The sequence below is a fragment of the Leucoraja erinacea genome, chromosome 34 (assembly GCF_028641065.1).
Source record: "Leucoraja erinacea ecotype New England chromosome 34, Leri_hhj_1, whole genome shotgun sequence".
NCBI lineage: Eukaryota > Metazoa > Chordata > Chondrichthyes > Rajiformes > Rajidae > Leucoraja > Leucoraja erinaceus.
The window spans coordinates 5,797,669-5,818,989 of NC_073410.1; the positions used below are offsets into that span (position 1 = coordinate 5,797,669).

General features: G+C 41.4%; 1 protein-coding gene across 1 annotated transcript in view; it reads right to left on the reverse strand.

Moving 5' to 3' along the window:
• si:dkey-192p21.6 (uncharacterized protein LOC565246 homolog) overlaps positions 1–21,321 on the reverse strand; it is a 163,991-nt gene that overhangs the window by 125,513 nt on the left and 17,157 nt on the right. Inside the window, exon 4 of the mRNA XM_055661723.1 lies at positions 3,694–3,821. Within this exon, the coding sequence (XP_055517698.1) occupies positions 3,694–3,821 (128 nt within the window). The remainder of the gene's footprint in view (positions 1–3,693; positions 3,822–21,321) is intronic.

Sequence of the window (21,321 nt, forward strand, 5' to 3'; positions counted from 1 at the left end):
ATCACGCTAAGATCCAGTTATTAAATTACTGGGACTATGCTCCTGTTATCAATTACCACAGCAGAGCTAACATGTCCCATTGTCATCACAGACTGCATCAATCAGTTTTGGCCTTTTGTGTCAATATCCCTCAATTTCAAAGACCGGAGATGCATAATATCAGTGTAATCTCTGAAGGACACATTTCCTGGGCAAACAATGACAACCAGTCTGGTTCTGTGTTCAACAAAAGATGAGGAGAAGTCCTGGCCTTTATAAATCATTGATAACCGAGTCACAGATTGCCACATGGAGTCCCTCCAATAAGTACTCGGTGTGGAAGAGCTGCCAAGAAGCTGCCTGAAAGCAATGGGTAATTCAAAATCTAAAGAGGAGGGTGAATTGATGAATTATATGCAGGGTAAATTATAATTGAAGCATTTAGGAACAGATATCTCAAGGGAAAGAGAGAGCAAAAGTAGAAAAACATAGAACAAAGAATAGTACAAAGCAGGAACATGCCCTTTGGCCCAGAATGTCTGTGGCCACACATGATGCCAATACCCTCTCTTATCTACCTACTATAATCTATATACCTGCATATTCATAGGCCTGTGTAAAAGTTTCTTGAAGGCCTCTGTCATACCTGCCTCAACCACAAATCCCAGAAGCATGTTTCAGGCACTCACAACCGTCTGTGTAAAAATCTTGCCCCGCACATCTCCTTCAAACTTTGTCCCTCCCACCTTAAAGCTATGCCGTCAAGTATATGACTTGTTCCATCCTGGGAAAAAGGTTCTGACTGTCTACCCTATTTATGCCTCTCATGATTTTATGGACTTCTATCAGACCTCCCCGCAACCTCCGGCATTCCAGAGAAAATAATCCAAATCTGTCCAACCTCTCCCTGTAGCTAATACCCCTAATCCAGGCATCATTCTGGTAAACCTCTTCTGCACTCTTTCCAAAGCTTCAAACCCCTCCTGTAATGGGACGACCAGAATTGTGCGCAATATTCTAAATGCAACCTAACCAAAGTCCTATAAAACTGCATTATGTATTCTGGACTCTTATACAGTAATCAATGCCCTGACCAATGAAAGGAAGAATACCATACGCCTTTTTTTAAAACTCTATTTGTTTTGCGACTCTCAGGAAATTATAGACGGAGCCCAAGATCCCTCTACAAAATCAAAGGGAATCATAACAAATGCACATAAACTTCAATATATTGGGGCGGCACCAAACGTGGTGAACAAACAGCTACTTTATTCAGGTGTTACATGTATGTTTGGTCCACTAACATAATTGTCATTGCTGGTGTAGCTGAGCGAGGGTGTTGTCTCGAGCTCAGCTACCTGTTGACTGGGGTTGATCTCAAGGTGAGATATGCTTATGTAGCAAGACACTCCCCTTAGCCCCTGACATCACGTGACAGCCTTCGTAACTACTGACGAGGGTTCGACCATAAGTGGTCTGTGTATCAGCTGATGCCACAATATCTACAATACTCCACACAAAATAGATAATCCGAAAGATGGGTTTCTTACATGGATGCTCTCAGGGATGATCAGGGTCTAATAGACCCGGATTATTTAAAAATGAGGCCGAGCAGAAGCTGAAATAGAAACAGAAAATCCTGCAAAATACTTTAGCAGGTCAGGCAGCATCTGTGGAGACCTCATTAATTCCACAAATCAACAAAACATTTTTTTTTGTCTTCTCTCTTTACTGTCTGCTTGCACCGTTAAGTATTTTCTGCTTTTTTTAAAATTTATTTTAGACTTCCAACATCTGCAGTTTTTTGCATCTTACAGTAGCAAGTGTTCCCGTGCTGCACTTACTCACTGCCCAGACTGTGAATAATATTTTCAGTCATAGTGGAAATAATTGGGTAATTATTCCCAGCAAGCAAGTCTGGCAGCTTCACTATGCATGTCCCAGATTGATTCTTTGCATTAGACCTGTACGTGACCATCCTCCCATCACAACATTTATTCAGCAAAATTAACCCTTTTATTTATTAAGAGAAGTTTCAGCCGTTCATTATTAACGTGTTTACTTCTCTCTTTAAGTAAATTCTCTTTTCCAATAGACCATTTGTCCAAAGCCCTGCCCAACCCCAACTCACTAGCTGACCGTGTTATCGTTGTCACTCTTACATATATTTGAGGATGATAGAACGACTGATACTGTTAAAGATATCTCATACATCCATAAAATACATGACAATATATAAATCCACAAAAATGAGCTGCAATATTTCTGAGAAATAAAAGTGGCTCAGATTAGAGATACAGCATGAAAACAAGCCCTTCAGCCGGCTGAGTCCACACCAACCAACAATCACGCATACACTATCCTACACACACTGGAGACAACTTACAGAAGCCAATTTACCTACAAACCAGCACGTCTTTGGAATATAGGAGAAAACCGGAGCACCCGGAGAAAACTAATGTGTTCACAGGGAGACCGTACAAACTCCATACAGACAGCACCCGTATTCAGGATCTAACCTGGGTTTACAGCACTGTAAGGCAGTAACTCTATCGCAGCGCCATTGTTCCGCATTAATGCAAGTTTTAAACAAACTGCAAGTTCATTTAACTGGGGCTTTATACTATTAACTGGTTTAAAATTCTCATCCCTACTTATTCACTAGTTACCTTAAGTAATTCCTGATTATAAAACAATATGGGTATCATATGTGTTGTTCTTCCATCATCATTGTAAATGGAATCATTATTAACCAAAAATTATTTAAAAGTAAAACTTCAAATTGTATAGGGACACCTCATACAAACCCACAGCAGACTCGACCTCAATATCACCCACTTATCCTCCAATTAGAGTACAACGTAAGTTATTCTCCAACATTCATAAATAAACTTCACTCAACTTCCATCTCAAGAAAGAGACAATAAAAAGACTGAGGCCATTTGAAATATGAGCTCTGAACACTTACTTTAGAATTATTTACACATAAAACAACTGAAAAGGTCGCGAGGGTCATACTGTGCATGGAACTAACACATTTGTAACATGAATTTTGAAATATTAGAGAGAATGATTGCTTAACAAAAGCTGCGGGGGTTAAGAAGAACAGACACGGCAAGAATTTTGCAACCCAATGAGCGTACTGTATTTAAAAATGTCAGCACGGTGGGGCATTGGTAAAGCAGCTTTCAGTTCAGCTAAAAATATGAGGACTTAGATTTGGTTAAATGATGCACATGGGAAATGACAGAGATATAAATGGAGATTAGACTGCTCACAACATGTGGCTCTGGATGCAAGAAGTAAGGAAAGCTGCAGATTCTCCACAAAGCCCAAGCATAGTTCATGACAGCAGGGAATGGTAATTCAAGTTCAATTTTTAATTTCCTTTCGTTCCTATGCTTGAACATCACACGTGTGAAGACCAAGACCAAGTTGATTAGTTTCCACCTTGTGTGCTCTGTGCAAAGTGCAAGAGTAAAATTGGAGTCATTCTCAGCATTTGATCTTAACATGGATAAAATCGTCAGGTGCAAAACAAGGCTCTGAACCCTTAGGGAAAAGATTATGAACTAGGTATGCGGGTAGCACTTTGGAACATAAGAGTATTCCACAAATCTTTCAGTTCAGGGGTGAGAGTATACTTTGACTGAACCTAATGAACTCCAAGTCATTCCCTGGCATGTGTGTTGCTGCACTTCTACGCATACTCACGTATATAGCTATTGACAGGTGCTTGGTCTGTGATGTAGCTGCACAAGAGGTTGCTTATTAATTCATCGCTTGAAGTGCTGTGTACCCAGATTGAGTAATGACCAAACTCTCCATATGAGCCATAATAACTATTAAAAGAAAAAAACAATTAAAATTAGCATCTCATGCAAGGAAAGCATTGTTATACTTTTCAGAATCCAGGCAAGTTAGTATGATGATACATGTCAGAGTTCAAAGTTTTATCAACTTTAAGATCTTGAATGGCCTTGCTCTGTTGTGAATGTCAGCTCTTACAAGAAAGTAAAACAAACAATAAACATATGCATTTACATGCATGCAATAAGTGTTCCAATTAAGTGTAAAATTGTCCCTAGTGTGTGTAGGGTAGTGTTAATACGCGGAGATCCCTGGTCGGTGCAGATTCGAAGGGCCTGTTTCTGCGCTCTATCTCTAAACTAAACTAAACTGCACATTAGACAAATTTGCAGGACAGGGCTTCCCAACCTTGAGGAGGTGACTCAACGCAAGTTAAAAGCATCAGATAATGTATTAGTTTGATATTTTTCCATTTGCCAAGGTAAATAATTTAGTGTAGAATAGTACGCCGATCTTATAGTTAATCTACGCTAATCCCATTTTCCCCACATAAAGTCCAAATCCTTCTATGCCTTGCCTTTTTAAGTATTTGTCTAATTGTCTCTTGACTGTGCCCTACTCCACCACCTTCTTTGGCTGCGAGCTCCAATTCATTCTCTGTGTAAAGAAATTTCCCTGTAAAACCCCGCACCGTACCTCTCCTCCTTCCTCTCAACTTAAACCTATCCCCTCGTACTTTTGATGCAATCAGCACAGCAGTATTTAATTATTCAACATAGATTAATGTCAGGTTTACAGGTAGTGAAGAAAACATGATTATTAATATGATAGGAAACTGAATATGGAAGTTGGGATGTTATGTGGCCACTTTACAAAACACTGGTTAGACCACACTAAAAGACGGGGTTGCACTGGAGAGAGAACAGACGAGATTCACTAGGATGTTGCCTTGTTGGAAGGAATTTAGTTACGGGGAGAGCTATGATAGGTTGGGGGTGTTTTCCTAGTGCAAAGGAGACTGAGAGGTGATCCGATGGTGGTAGATACAATTATATAAATAGACTAATCTGAATCTTTTTCTCATGGTATGAGTTTAAAAGATGAGCGTAATGCAGGTAAATGAGATGATTATAGATAGGCAAAAACCTTGGCATGGACCTGTTGGGCTGAAGGTCCTACTTCTGCGCTGCAATACTGAGTTTTTACATCAATCTTGTGTCAACAGCATGATGCCCATGAGCAGATATTGTGTCATATATCAAGTCAAGTCAAGTCAAGTCAAGTTTATTTGTCACATACACAAACGAGATGTGCAGTGAAACGAAAGTGGCAATGCTCACGGACTTTTGTGCAAAAAGCCAAACAACCAAATAAATTATAAACACAATCATAACACAAATATACCTTTACATAATAAATAATGGAAGGAAAAACGTTCAGTAGAGTTAGTCCCTGGTGAGATAGGCGTTTACAGTCCGAATGGCCTCTGGGAAGAAACTCCTTCTCAACCTCTCTGTTCTCACCACATGGCAACGGTATCTATGTCATGTTGGCTACATCATTTCGGGTTGCAATAGAAATCAAGTGATTAGATAGGGTTGTGCTGACGAAAAGGTTGGCAAATGCTGAGTAATATTGGTGTGTTGAATAATAATGAGCAATGCCTCCTTCTGACCTACTACTCTGGTACCAACTGCCCGTGCCTCTCCTGCGAAACCCTACCGAGTGGCACTAGCAAACCTCCCTGCAAGAATATTGGTTTCCCTCCAGTTCAGATGCAACCCGTCCCTCTTTTTTTAAACCACCTCTGCCCCAGAAGAGATCCAGATGGTCTAAAAATCTGAATCCCTACCCCTTGCACTGACTCCTGAGTCATGCTTTCACCTGTCCTATCTTCCTATTCCTACCCTCACTAGCACGGGGCACCGGGAGTAATCTAGAGATTACTATCCTTGAGGTCCTACGTTTTACTCTTCTGCCTAACTGTCCATATTCGCTTCGCAAGACCTCACCCCTTTTCCTACGTCATTTGTGCCAATGTGCACAACAATTTCCGGCTGCTCACACTCACTCATGAGAAGCTTCCACATCTGCTCAGAGACATCCTGCACGCAGGCATCAGATGCACATCTCTGACACAAAATTTCAAACCGGCATTTTTTTATTACCAAAAATTTGTTTCTGGGGGAAAGTTTCAGGAGCAAGAATTTTAAGGAAGCAGGCCATGGATAATTGACATTCATTCACCACCTGATCGAATAATGCATGAGCATTGAGACTGCAATTGCTGTAGTGTGGCAGTTGCTATGCACCAACCTTGTTTGGCACACAGAAAGATTTCACTAACATCGGTAAGATCGTTGATTTACTCTTTTGGTGATATTGATTAAAAGGAAAATGTTATACAACCCCCTGTTTTTTCACAAATACTGCGATGAGAGATAACAGCCCAATAGTGGTGGCAGAAAGGAGACAAGTTTTCAAGGCACTTAATAGATTTTTAGAAAACAGTATTCAAGGGAATCAACTTTTACCACTGAAAGTAATTAGTACAGGTGCACAACCTTTTATCCGAATAACGAAAACCTCCGAATAGCGACATTTTTTCAGTCCTTGAAGAAAGGTCCTTGAAAACGTTCACCGAGGGCGGCCCGCAGAGGTGACAGCGGAACCTCCGGTCGGTCCTCGAAGAAAGGGGAACTAAATCCCCATTCATAAAAGAGAAGGTGAGGGTATATTGCGCGGGAGGGTTAATAATTGACAATCTGCTGCTGCCTGCCCGCTGAGGTTAAAAAGTTCCCACGGTAGACTCACGATACACAGTGTATCGTGAGTCTTGCGTGGGAACTTTTTTAACTCAGCGGGCAGCAGCAAATTGTCGCTCCCTTCAGTTTCACCCCACCTACACCCCTCTGCTTCCCGGCCATGTGTGTGACCCCTTCCCTCCCCTCTCCAGCTCCCCGCCCATTGCACCGGCGCGGGGGCTTTGCACTGTCTTCACGTCGGAGCTAGTGCCAGTCACCGGAGACGTCAGGACCAACGGGACACCGACCCCCAGGCCCACTGCAAGCACGGAGATCCCAGAGACCCACAGCCAGCAGCAGCCCAGCCCCGTTCCAATTCCAGAGGAACACGCTCTCCGCTGTCCCCGTAGGGACAGAAGCTGATGGCTCGGGCTGTGACGTCTCCGGCCACCCCCCTGTACAGGAGCTGAGACTGGGAACTGTGGGGTTGTTTGCAGTTGCAGAGGGAGGGGGCAAGGGCGGTACAGTTCCCAGTCTCAGCTCCATTCCAGGGGGGTGACCGGAGACGTCAGGACCAACGGGACACCGACTGCAAGCACGGAGATCCCATAGACTCACAGCCAGCAGCAACTCTAGCCCAGCCCCGCTCCAACTCCAGAGGAACCCGGGTTGCGGATGAGGGGGTGCAGCTCGGGCTGTGGGCGAACTGCCACTTGTCGCTGTAGCGGCGCATCGGGGAGCGGGTTCCTGTTGGTCCTGACGTCTCCGGCCGTCCCCCTGGACAGGAGCTGAGAGACGTCAGGACCACCAGAAGCCGCTCCCCGATGGGCCGCTACAGCGACAAGTGGCAGTTCGCCCACAGCCCGAGCTGCGCCCCCTCATCGGGACACCGACCCCCAGGCCCACTGCAAGCACGGAGATCCCAGAGACTCACAGCCAGCAACAACTCTAGCCCAGCCCCGCTCCAACTCCAGAGGAACCCGGGTTGCGGATGAGGGGGCGCAGCTCGGGCTGTGGGCGAACTGCCACTTGTCGCCGTAGCGGCCCATCGGGCAGCGGATTCCTCTGGAGTTGGAGGGACAGGGAGACACAGCGGCTTTTGAGAATGGTGGGCAATCACTTCCAAAGTTCTGCCCACACAGTCAGTACACCTCTCCCACACTTGTCTCCCGCACTAAGATCATCTCGCAGAGAATGATCCCAGCCTAACCCTCCCTATTCTCTCCTATTCTGCAAGAAAAACCTACATTGAAGACTCAAACTCGCGATCGAGTAACTGCCGGGATCGAGGCGCAAACTCGCGACCTTACGGATACGAGCCGAGCACTCTACCACTGAGCCAGCCGTTAAAATCTACGCTAAAAATCTTCCATTCCGAAAACCGAAAAATTCTGAATTACAAAAAGTGTCTGGTCCCAAGGCTTTCGGATAAAAGGTTGTGCACCTGTAGATTGAAGGTTTGCTGGGGCTTGACAAATCATGAATGTGGTCTCTTGGGGAAACTTACACTGAGGGTGTAAGAACCAACACTTGGAACGGGAGGACTGGTACAATGGGAGAGTGAAATTAAAATGACTGCGCAGTTACTTTCTCCTAAATACCTGAATAGGTAATCAGGGCTTCAGTTTATGATCTAATCTGTAGTCTGCATCCTGAACAATCCTCTGGAACTGGAGTATTGACTGAGAATCTGAGCCAAACCTCCTACAAACTTCTGGCCTATGTCCCCGGAGTCCAGCAAATAAACCCAGCTGACAGTCAGAAATTAAAATTACCACAAAGTGCCTGCCTTCTTATTGCTTATACCCACAGGAAATAAAAATATTTAAAAGCTTTCCTGAAAAAAACCCATAACAAATCATCAAAATAAAAAAGGGGCCTTTATTGATACATTAGTTTGATACAGTGAAAAAGTATAACTGCAGCACCAGCAAATTTTATTCGATGTTTGCCATCTAATAAGTTGAGCAAAGCGGTCCAAATATTCAAGAGCTCTCAGATGAAAATTATGCTTTGGAAACTCTCCAAAAACAGTTATTACAAAAGTCTAGTAAGGAACTGCAGATGCTGGTTTACACCGAAGAGAGACACAAAAGCTGGAGTAACACAGCGGCTCAGGCAGCATCTCTGGATAGAAGGAATGGGTGAGGTTTCAGGTTGAGACCCTTCTTCAGAGTCTCGACCCAAAACGTCATCCATTCCTTCCAAACAGAGATGCTGTCTGTCTATGACAAAAGTCTGGTGGACTTATACTCGTGCTATTTCAGGCTGCAACTCAGTGCCACTCAGCTTCAAATTCTTATCACCTGTAAACGTGGATGCAGTTTTAGAACATAGACCTTAGTACATACAGCACAAGGACAAGGCCCTTCAGCCCAATACTTTATGCCATCTTGATACCAATCTAAACCAATCCCACCTATATCAACACGGTCCATATCCCTCGAATCTCTGCCTGTCTGTCTAAATGGCTCTCAAACAACATTCATTATATCTGAAGGCAGACACAAAAATGCTGGGGTAACTCAGCGGGACAGGTAGCATCTCTGGAGAGAAGGAATGGGTGAGTTGTTACTCAGACAGTTATTATATCTGCTTCTATAATCTCTCCTGGTGCCGTATGGCAGAAACCAATCACCTACTTACTGTCTCTTAAAAATAAAGTTGCCATACCCTTCTCCTTAAATCTTTCTCCCTCTCAGTGTAAATACCTTCCCAGTATTTGAAATTGCGATCCTGGGAAAAAGATTCTGTCTTGGCTAATATTTAAAAAGGGTTGCGAGGCCATGACAGGGAGCCACAGGCCAGGAGGCCTAACATCACTGTTGTGTATTTGGATGCTTGGAACAGACTTCAATGAGGCTCAGACACGGGAGTAATCTTACAAGCTACTTTACTGCAGGATGCCACCTTGAGTCTCCCCGTGCACATGTGTACTTGCACCAGACATCACAAGACATCACATATACTAATACATATGCTAATGATCACATAGCTAACACTCCTCCCCTTTAACTTGGAGGCAGGTAACACTATTTCTATTACATACATAACAATCACGGTGGGCAGGTTACTGAAGGGAATTCTGAGAGACAAAATCTATCTACATTTGGAGTGGCAAAGACTGATTGGGTATGTTCACTCTGGCTTTGTGTCTGGGAAATCGTGTTTCAAGAATGTAACTGAGTTTCTGAAGAGTTGACCAAGAAGATTGATGGGCACAAAGTAGTATACATTGTTTAACAAGGATTTTGACAAGATCCCACATGGTAAACTGGTCCAGAAGATGATATCAGATGATCTCTCTGTTTTGCCATACTCTCCAGTATTCTACCATTCACTGTGTAAGTCATGCCCTAGTTTTTTGCATACCAAAGACCTGCCCTGGTTTGACAAACCAGACATCCATTTGTTTTTCCTTGGCCCAATTTAAAAACTGATCTAGATCCAGTTGTACACTGGGATATCCTTACTCACTGTCCATTTCTTCTTTGACAATTACTGCAAAAAATGGAACTTCACAGTGAGTGCACAGTCTTTTATCCAGAGTAGTGGATTGAAGAACCAGAGGACATAGGTTTAAGGTGAGAGGGGAAAGATCTTTTACTTTCACCAAAAAGGCAAACCTTTATTTGTATAATGTTCCATCCTAAAGACAGTACTTTGAAGAATACAGCACTGTGACAAGTGCTAGCCTTCTTTATTTGCTTGTTTCTAGAGTGGGGCTTCAACTTACGGAAGAGAGTGCTGCCCGAAGGGACAACGTGGCAGTGATACATCACTAACTAGGTTTAGATCATACAACCATAAGACATTGGAGTAGCACTAGACCATTCGGCCCATCATCTACTCCATCATTCCATCGTGGCTGATCTATTTTCCCACTCAATCCCATTCTACTGCCTTCTCCTCGCAAACTGTGACACCCTTCTTAATCCAAAACCTATCACTCTCCCCTTTAAAAATACCCAATGTCCCGGTCTCCACAGCTGGCGATGTATTCAACAAATTCACCACCCTCTTGCTCAAGAAATTCTTCCTCAAGAGTCAAGAGTGTTTTATTTTCATATGTCCCGAACGGGACAATCAAATTCTTACATGCTGCAGAACAACAGAATATGTGAATATGCAAACATAGCGGGGGAAGAGAAAAAAAAGACAAAGTTCATTAAATAACAAATATAGTGCAATAATAATATAGGCTTTTGCAGTTCAGAGCTCAGAGCTTATTCGTTGTTGCGTTTAATAGCCTGATGGCTGTAGGGAAGAAGCTGTTTCTGAACCTGGACGTTACAGTTTACAGGCTCTGTTTCCTTCTTCCTGATGGCAATGGTGAGATGAGTGTGTGGCCAGGATGGTGCGGGTCCTGATGGATGGATGCATGGATGGATGGGATCCATTCTAAAGATAGATCCTTTTATTCTAAAGCCCTCTGGTTCTAGACTGTCCCATAACTGGAATCATCCATTCCATGTCCACTCTATCTAGGCCTTTCATTATCCGGAAGGATAATGTCAGAGATGTCTAGTTCTGAGCTCCACCAACCATGCTTCATTCTTCAAGACTGGTCTTCAACATTGTGAACTCGAATACCATCAATTAGTGAGCCTACACATTACGATGAAAACGTATGTGATTAATCATAACCAATAATTTATATTAAAATCAATTAGCAATAACCAATCCGCCTTTTTATTTAATTGAAGAGAAGTTCACTCTGCTTAAGCCATTTTTATCTGACAGTCTCATTTTGTAAGTCAAATAATAAAATTAAGTTTTAAATAGTCATAAGATTAATGACCATTGAATTATGATTGCAATTTTTAAATATAGCCTTAATTATTTTCAGTCAACGGTTCTGCTTTGCATATCTGAAGTTCCTCACAGAACTGTGAGTTGGCATGAACTTTTTCTCAATGCCTCAAAAAACTCCTCTGGAGCTTCTTAAGAATCTTGGTTTTTAACAATGAAAGAAAAAAAAGAGCGCAAACTGAAGAAATATGAGCAGAGATTAGAACCGTTGTATTTCTCAAACCACTCTATAAATAACAAATTACATTTAAGTGCAGTGATTTGTTCTGTATGAGAAGCAATTGTACAACAGAATATCACAAATGCCAGTTTGCCAAATTCCATTTGCTGGGGCTCACCGAGGGATGAATGTGGGTTGGATGAGTCAGACAATTCCTAAAAATTGCCCAGTGGGCCATTAACCAGTCTGAAACAATAGGATAGTTTTTTTCTTAGATAGACACAAAAAAGGAGAGTAACTCAGCGGGACAGACAGCATCTCTGGAGAGAAGTAATGGGTCAAGACCCTTCTCCCGGCCATCTCAAACGTCATCCATTCCTTCTCTCCATAGATGCTGCCTGTCCCGCTGAGTTACTCCAGCGTTTGTGTCTATCTTTGGTTTAGACCAGCATCTGCAGTTCCTTCTTACACAGAGGTTTTTTGTTTTGTCTGAAGGATAAGGGATAACAGTCTGGCTATGTAGTAATCTCTCTGTAGTACATTAATGGTTCACTGAAATGATGTTCTCAACTACAAGTTGTGGTCTGAACACATAGTTTCCAGACAAAAAGGTCCAGAAAGAAAGAAAAGACTTCAGACGCAGAAAGAAAGAAATGTAGAATGCAGATTAAGGAAATATAATGACATTTCTATTAGACTGAGAGGTGATCTGATTGAACTATTTAGAACACGATAAGGATTTAAAGGGCAGTTTCTTTTTTGGGTGAATGCAAAAAAAAGTTACTTGTCTTTAGTTTATCTTAACCTATTAACAATGAACCGCAAAACTCAGCAAAAATAACTGAGAATGTGTACAACATACTGTGCCCAACTAATTAGGGTGTTTTAAAGAAAACTTAAAGCCCCAATTTAAATCTAACCTGCCCATCAGCAATGTTTAAGAAGGAACTGCAGATGCTGGAAAATCGAAGGTAGACAAAAATGCTGGAGAAACTCAGCGGGTGCGCAATAACGCAATGTTCGCAATAACCAACCTGATCTCCTGGTGGCTCAGCACTTCAACTCCCCCTCCCATTCTGAATCCAACCTTTCTGTCCTGGGCTTCCTCCACGGCCAGAGTGAGTACCACCAGAAATTGGAGGAGCAACACCTCATATTTCGCTTGGGCAGTTTGTACCCCAGCGGTATAAACATTGACTTCTCTAATTTCAGGTAGTCCTCACTGTCTCCTCCACTTCTCAGCTCTCCCTCTTCCTTTCTTCTTCCCACGCCCCCCCCCCCCCCCCCCCCCCCCCCCCCCCCCCCCCCCCCCCACACATCAGTCTGAAGAAGGGGTTTGGCCCAAAACGTTATTCTATTCTAACTCCATTTCTAAGTTTGCAGATGACATCACCATTATAGCCTGATGGCTGTAGGGAAGAAGCTGTTTCTGAACCTGGACATTACAGTTTACAGGCTCTGGTACCTTCTTCCTGATGGCAATTGTGAGATGAGTGTGTGGCCCGGATGGTGCGGGTCCTGATGGAGGGATGGGTGGATGGATGGATGGATGGATGGATGGATGGATGGATGGATGGAGGGATGGATGGATGGGGATGGATGGATGGATGGGATCCATTCTAAAGATAGATCATTTTATTCTAAGGCCCTCTGGTTCTAGATTGTCCCATAACTGGAATCATCCATTCCATGTCCACTCTATCTAGGCCTTTCATTATCCGGAAGGATAATGTCAGAGATGTCTAGTTCTGAGCTCCACCAACCATGCTTCATTCTTCAAGACTGGTCTTCAACATTGTGAACTCGAATACCGTCAATTAGTGAGCCTACACATTACGATGAAAACGTATGTGATTAATCATAACCAATAATTTATATTAAAATCAATTAGCAATAACCAATCCGCCTTTTTATTTAATTGAAGAGAAGTTCACTCTGCTTAAGCCATTTTTATCTGACAGTCTCATTTTGTAAGTCAAATAATAAAATTAAGTTTTAAATAGTCATAAGATTAATGACCATTGAATTATGATTGCAATTTTTAAATATAGCCTTAATTATTTTCAGTCAACGGTTCTGCTTTGCATATCTGAAGTTCCTCACAGAACTGTGAGTTGGCATGAACTTTTTCTCAATGCCTCAAAAAACTCCTCTGGAGCTTCTTAAGAATCTTGGTTTTTAACAATGAAAGAAAAAAAGAGCGCAAACTGAAGAAATATGAGCAGAGATTAGAACCGTTGTATTTCTCAAACCACTCTATAAATAACAAATTACATTTAAGTGCAGTGATTTGTTCTGTATGAGAAGCAATTGTACAACAGAATATCACAAATGCCAGTTTGCCAAATTCCATTTGCTGGGGCTCACCGAGGGATGAATGTGGGTTGGATGAGTCAGACAATTCCTAAAAATTGCCCAGTGGGCCATTAACCAGTCTGAAACAATAGGATAGTTTTTTTCTTAGATAGACACAAAAAAGGAGAGTAACTCAGCGGGACAGACAGCATCTCTGGAGAGAAGTAATGGGTCAAGACCCTTCTCCCGGCCATCTCAAACGTCATCCATTCCTTCTCTCCATAGATGCTGCCTGTCCCGCTGAGTTACTCCAGCGTTTGTGTCTATCTTTGGTTTAGACCAGCATCTGCAGTTCCTTCTTACACAGAGGTTTTTTGTTTTGTCTGAAGGATAAGGGATAACAGTCTGGCTATGTAGTAATCTCTCTGTAGTACATTAATGGTTCACTGAAATGATGTTCTCAACTACAAGTTGTGGTCTGAACACATAGTTTCCAGACAAAAAGGTCCAGAAAGAAAGAAAAGACTTCAGACGCAGAAAGAAAGAAATGTAGAATGCAGATTAAGGAAATATAATGACATTTCTATTAGACTGAGAGGTGATCTGATTGAACTATTTAGAACACGATAAGGATTTAAAGGGCAGTTTCTTTTTTGGGTGAATGCAAAAAAAAGTTACTTGTCTTTAGTTTATCTTAACCTATTAACAATGAACCGCAAAACTCAGCAAAAATAACTGAGAATGTGTACAACATACTGTGCCCAACTAATTAGGGTGTTTTAAAGAAAACTTAAAGCCCCAATTTAAATCTAACCTGCCCATCAGCAATGTTTAAGAAGGAACTGCAGATGCTGGAAAATCGAAGGTAGACAAAAATGCTGGAGAAACTCAGCGGGTGCGCAATAACGCAATGTTCGCAATAACCAACCTGATCTCCTGGTGGCTCAGCACTTCAACTCCCCCTCCCATTCTGAATCCAACCTTTCTGTCCTGGGCTTCCTCCACGGCCAGAGTGAGTACCACCAGAAATTGGAGGAGCAACACCTCATATTTCGCTTGGGCAGTTTGTACCCCAGCGGTATAAACATTGACTTCTCTAATTTCAGGTAGTCCTCACTGTCTCCTCCACTTCTCAGCTCTCCCTCTTCCTTTCTCTTCTTCCCACGCCCCCCCCCCCCCCCCCCCCCCCCCCCCCCCCCCCCCCCCTCACATCAGTCTGAAGAAGGGGTTTGGCCCAAAACGTTATTCTATTCTAACTCCATTTCTAAGTTTGCAGATGACATCACCATTATAGCCTGATGGCTGTAGGGAAGAAGCTGTTTCTGAACCTGGACATTACAGTTTACAGGCTCTGGTACCTTCTTCCTGATGGCAATTGTGAGATGAGTGTGTGGCCCGGATGGTGCGGGTCCTGATGGATGGATGGATGGATGGATGGATGGATGGATGGATGGATGGATGGATGGATGGATGGATGGATGGGATCCATTCTAAAGATAGATCATTTTATTCTAAGGCCCTCTGGTTCTAGATTGTCCCATAACTGGAATCATCCATTCCATGTCCACTCTATCTAGGCCTTTCATTATCCGGAAGGATAATGTCAGAGATGTCTAGTTCTGAGCTCCACCAACCATGCTTCATTCTTCAAGACTGGTCTTCAACATTGTGAACTCGAATACCGTCAATTAGTGAGCCTACACATTACGATGAAAACGTATGTGATTAATCATAACCAATAATTTATATTAAAATCAATTAGCAATAACCAATCCGCCTTTTTATTTAATTGAAGAGAAGTTCACTCTGCTTAAGCCATTTTTATCTGACAGTCTCATTTTGTAAGTCAAATAATAAAATTAAGTTTTAAATAGTCATAAGATTAATGACCATTGAATTATGATTGCAATTTTTAAATATAGCCTTAATTATTTTCAGTCAACGGTTCTGCTTTGCATATCTGAAGTTCCTCACAGAACTGTGAGTTGGCATGAGCTTTTTCTCAATGCCTCAAAAAACTCCTCTGGAGCTTCTTAAGAATCTTGGTTTTTAACAATGAAAGAAAAAAAGAGCGCAAACTGAAGAAATATGAGCAGAGATTAGAACCGTTGTATTTCTCAAACCACTCTATAAATAACAAATCACATTTAAGTGCAGTGGTTTGTTCTGTATGAGAAGCAATTGTACAACAGAATATCACAAATACCAGTTTGCCAAATTCCATTTGCTGGGGTTCACTGGGGAATGAATGTGGGTTGGATGAGGCAGACAATTCCTAAAAATTGCCCAGTGGGCCATTAACCAGTCTGAAACAATAGGATAGTTTTTTTCTTAGATAGACACAAACGCTGGAGTAACTCAGCGGGACAGACAGCATCTCTGGAGAGAAGGAATGGGTCAAGACCCTTCTCCTGGCCATCTCAAACGTCATCCATTCCTTCTCTCCATAGATGCTCCCTGTCCCGCTGAGTTACTCCAGCGTTTGTGTCTATCTTTGGTTTAGACCAGCATCTGCAGTTCCTTCTTACACAGAGGTTTTTTGTTTTGTCTGAAGGATAAGGGATAACAGTCTGGCTATGTAGTAATCTCTCTGTAGTACATTTATGGTTCACTGAAATGATGTTCTCAACTACAAGTTGTGGTCTGAACACATAGTTTCCAGACAAAAAGGTCCAGAAAGAAAGAAAAGACTTCAGACACAGAAAGAAAGAAATGTAGAATGCAGATTAAGGAAATATAATGACATTTCTATTAGACTGAGAGGTGATCTGATTGAACTATTTAGAACACGATAAGGATTTAAAGGGTAGTTTCTTCTTTGGGTGAATGCAAAAAAAAGTTACTTGTCTTTAGTTTATCTTAACCTATTAACAATGAACCACAAAACTCAGCTAAAATAACTGAGAATGGGTACAACATACTGTGCCCTACTAATTAGGGTGTTTTAAAGAAAAATTAAAGCCCCAATTTAAATCTATGCTGCCCATCTGCAATGTTTAAGAAGGAACTGCAGATGCTGGAAAATCGAAGGTAGATAAAAATACTGGAGAAACTCAGCGGGTGCGCAATAACGCAATGTTCGCAATAACCAACCTGATCTCCTGGTGGCTCAGCACTTCAACTTCCCCTCCCATTCTGAATCCAACCTTTCTGTCCTGGGCTTCCTCCACGGCCAGAGTGAGTACCACCAGAAATTGGAGGAGCAACACCTCATATTTCGCTTGGGCAGTTTGTACCCCAGCGGTATAAACATTGACTTCTCTAATTTCAGATAGTCCTCACTGTCTCCTCCCCTTCTCAGCTCTCCCTCTTCCTTTCTTCTTCCCACGCCCCACCCCCCACCCTCACATCAGTCTGAAGAAGGGGTGTGGCCCAAAACATTACCTATTTCCTTCGCTCCATAGATGCTGCTGCACCCGCTGAGTTTCTCCAGCACTTTTCTCTCCCTGCCCATCTGCAATGGTGTGGATGGAATCGGTTGAATTTAGATTTTGACTTCAAAGAAGTGTAACATCAGCTGAGATTGAAATTGATGGACAAGTGGAGACAGGTGATGGTCACTCAGCCCCGTTCCATAGTCTGTATACGTTCACGACCGTGCAGCAAAATTCTATTCTAACTCCATTTCTAAGTTTGCAGATGACATCACCATTATTAAGGATGAGGTTTGCGAGTCCTTGGAAGCACATGATTGAAATATTGAAAAGATCTGAGGATGTTGCCATGTCCATGATGCAAACCAGCCTTCCCTGATCAACCATCTCCACTTCATGCTGCCTCAGGAAAACAGTCAAAATTATCAAGGGGCATTTACACCATTCCCTCTTCTCTCTTTTCCCATGTGCAGAAGATAAAAAGGCTTGAAAGCAGATCTACCAAATTAACATACAGCTTCTTGCTCGCTGTTATCAGACTATTAAATCGATCTTATAAACTAAAGATTTAGTCGCAAACTGCTAATTTACCGCAGTGGCCCTTGCATCTTTTTTAAATCTGCACTTTCTCCTCAACCATAATATTATAAACTATACTCTATTTATTTTTCTTTTTACATTACCTGTTTTGTATGGTTTGATTGTACTCATGTTTAGTGTGATTTGGCTAGATAACCTACAAGATTTTTTTTGCATGCATCTCACTACATTTCACAATAATAAACCAATATCAACACCATTACCAAAGTTGTTATGGAAAACAAGGATAAATTCAGTATATCCAGAACCCCAATGGGGGATATAGGTACAAGACTGAACTAAGTCATTCCAACACTATCTTGTGAACCAAACTCCTTTCCATGGGATTGGAGAATTTACACCTTGGCAAAAAGATTGAGAATTGTAACTTATAAAACACACAACCATGGCTAATAAATGGAATATTATTATGCTTTTGATCTACATAATTGGCTTAGTGTAGTAGCATACGAAACTCTATGAGGCGCTTGCAGAGGAAAATCAAATAAATTTAATGACACTGTTTTGTCATGAGTCTGACCATTCCAGTCTTGGCAGAGTTAGACAATCAATTAGATTTTATCTTAAAATCTTTATTATATTGCCACACAGTGGCTATATTCAGCAAGAACAACAGGAAAATAAAATATAAACTTTAGAAAAGATTTTAGCTGTTCAATTTGATCACCTCACTTTAAATGTTCAGTGTTTCACTTACAATGGGTTACTTTAAAGTGAAGGTGTTACTGTTCATAGAGAAAAATGCAGCTATTACATCTGAGGTAAATGTCCAATAATTTTCCAAGGCAGGCAGCATAGTAATAATAGTCTTAAATTGACTAAAGTCATATATTAGCTTCAGTTTAGTTTATTGTCACGTGTACCGAGATACAGAGAAAAGCTTTTGTTGCTTGCCATCTAGTCAGCGGAAAGATAATACATGATTACTATCGGGCCATTTACAATGTATAGATACATGATAAGGGAATAACGTTTAGTGCAAGGTAAAGCCAGCAAAGCCTGATCAAGGATAGTCCGAGGGTCACCAATGGGGTTGATAATGCTTCAGAACTGTTCTCTGGTTGCAGAAGGATGATTCAGTTGCCTGTTAACAGCTGGGCAGGAACTGTCCAAGAATAGCTTGTGGACATCATTCTGCTTTTTTAAATGCCGTCACTGTCCTGGCCAAATTTTACATGCAAATCTTAAATCAGGGCTTAAATCCACAGCCTTCAAACTCAACATTATGATTCAGCAAGCTCAGGAGTGCCACCTTCAGAGCTCACCAGCCATCTGTGACTGTTCAACTCCTGTTGGATAAGGTTTCATTCAGCTGTGAATGGGATGGAGGCATTTTTCTTTCTCCCTTATATTTTAAAATTACGCATATTGATTTCCCAGCAGATATATAATATGATCAAGGAAGCCTGAGGTTTTTTTTGTGAGCACCGGTCGATAGATAGTTGGGTTAAAACAGAAAGGGACCCAGGCATTGATTTGAAGATGATATGCTGGGTCAGTCCCAGGCAAGAACAGGGCAGGGAGAAATCCAATGCTTTCAAAGTTCAGCTAAAGCTGACCCCAAATGAGATTTTCAGTGTTAGTGTCTACTTCATTCAGATTATTTATATATACAGACAGAAAACATACCTTGAAAAGGATAGCCATTTGATGTATTGTTTAGCCTCTATATCCTCTAAATTTTTAATAGGATCTTGTAAAATCTTTAAACTAGAGGGATTTTCTGTCTTACAACATCAATTTTTATTAATGGGGAGGCATTGTGATAGGGGTCACAATTGTTAGTATCATATTCAAACACTTTAACCAAAGGGGATTTAGCATAAGGATAAAAAGGAGAAATAAACAAGCAAATACTGGAAAGGGGAAAAGATTGGTTATATTTTAATGTAGTTAATTTATCAGCTTTGGTGTGAAATCTTTAGCAGAATAATTAAGATAAAAGATATCCACCAAAAATATTAACCTATCTTCTCTTTATGCAAATAAAATGGGACAATAGGATCTCAGCCCCATTTGGGGTTAGCAATGGTGTTAGACAAGGGGGAATTTTGTCCCCAGTCCTTTTTAATCTATATATTGATGATCTGTCTAAACAATTGAAAGCCTGTAACACTGGGTGCATGATTGGTAATATTTTAGTGAACCATATTATGTACGCAGATGATCTTGTGGTCTTTAGTCCATCTAGCGCTGGTCTCCAGCAGCTCCTTACTATATGTTCCGTGTATGGTGTGGAACATGACATTAAATATAATGCTAGTAAGAGTGCTGTTATGGTCTGTAGAACCAAGGAGGATAAATGCCTAAACTATCCTGATTTTAAATTGTCTGACAACAATCTTAATGTCTGTAATAAGATAAAATATCTAGGGCATATTATTACAGAACAAATGACAGATGATGAGGATATTTATAGGCAACGACGCATGCTGTATGTACAGACGAATATCATCTTGCGTAAATTTGGTGCTCGTGCAGATGTGGTGAAGATGTCGCTATTTAGAGCATACTGCACACCCCTCTACACTGCGCACCTGTGGTCGAACTATTTAAAGACAAGCACGCAGAGACTAAAGGTGGCATATAACGATGCCATGAGAACACTGCTAAGGCGACCTAGATGGTGTAGTGCCAGTAATATGTTTGTGGCTGCAGGAGTCAATACTTTAGAAGCTATCCTAAGACACCACATGTACAAATTCATTTGCAGGATAAATTACTCTAAAAATGTGCTTATTGTGGCCTTGACAAACATAAGGGTTAGCACTACATGCTACGAATCCCAGCTGTGGAGACACTGGTATCGTTGTCTCGTTGTAGGGCATTGATCATCTTTTAATCTGGATTTTTAACTTAAGTATTGTGGGTATAAAAAAAAAATGATGATGTTTTTATGTGATATACCATGATTTTATATATATTTATGATATTTGATATGCAATGCATTTTTAATGTAATGTTGCCCCTTGTCTGGACCTTAAGTCCGAAATAAAGTTTATTATTATTATTATTATTATTATACTTAAAGGTAAAGCCTTCAATCTGTAAGGTGTGTTTCTCAAATATAGGTTTTGTCAAGGCACTCCACAATCAACAAAGTACTTTAAGTGTAGTTACGGTTAGAATGCAGAAACATTAACAGCTATTTAGGGAATGATGAGATCTCACAAAGATTAATGTGACAACCAGAATATCTATTTTAGCAATCTAGTTTCTGAAATAGTTATCAGGAGAACTTCTGTTGAAAGATTGACGACAGACCCTTACTTTACTCTCATCTGAAAAATGGCACCTCTAATGTTTTTGGGAATGCAAGGTAAATTTCCTCAAGTTACAAACAATACAATATAATCTAATGCAGTATAGCAGCTCTAAAACATAGAATAATGCAGCACAGTTAACAGGTCCTTCAGCCCACAATGTCTGTGCCAAGACCATCTCTTATCTGCCTGCACACATCCATCTATTCCCTGCATTCCATGTGCCTATCCAGAAGTCTCTTAAAATTCACTATTGTATCTGCCCACCACCACCCCCAGCAGCA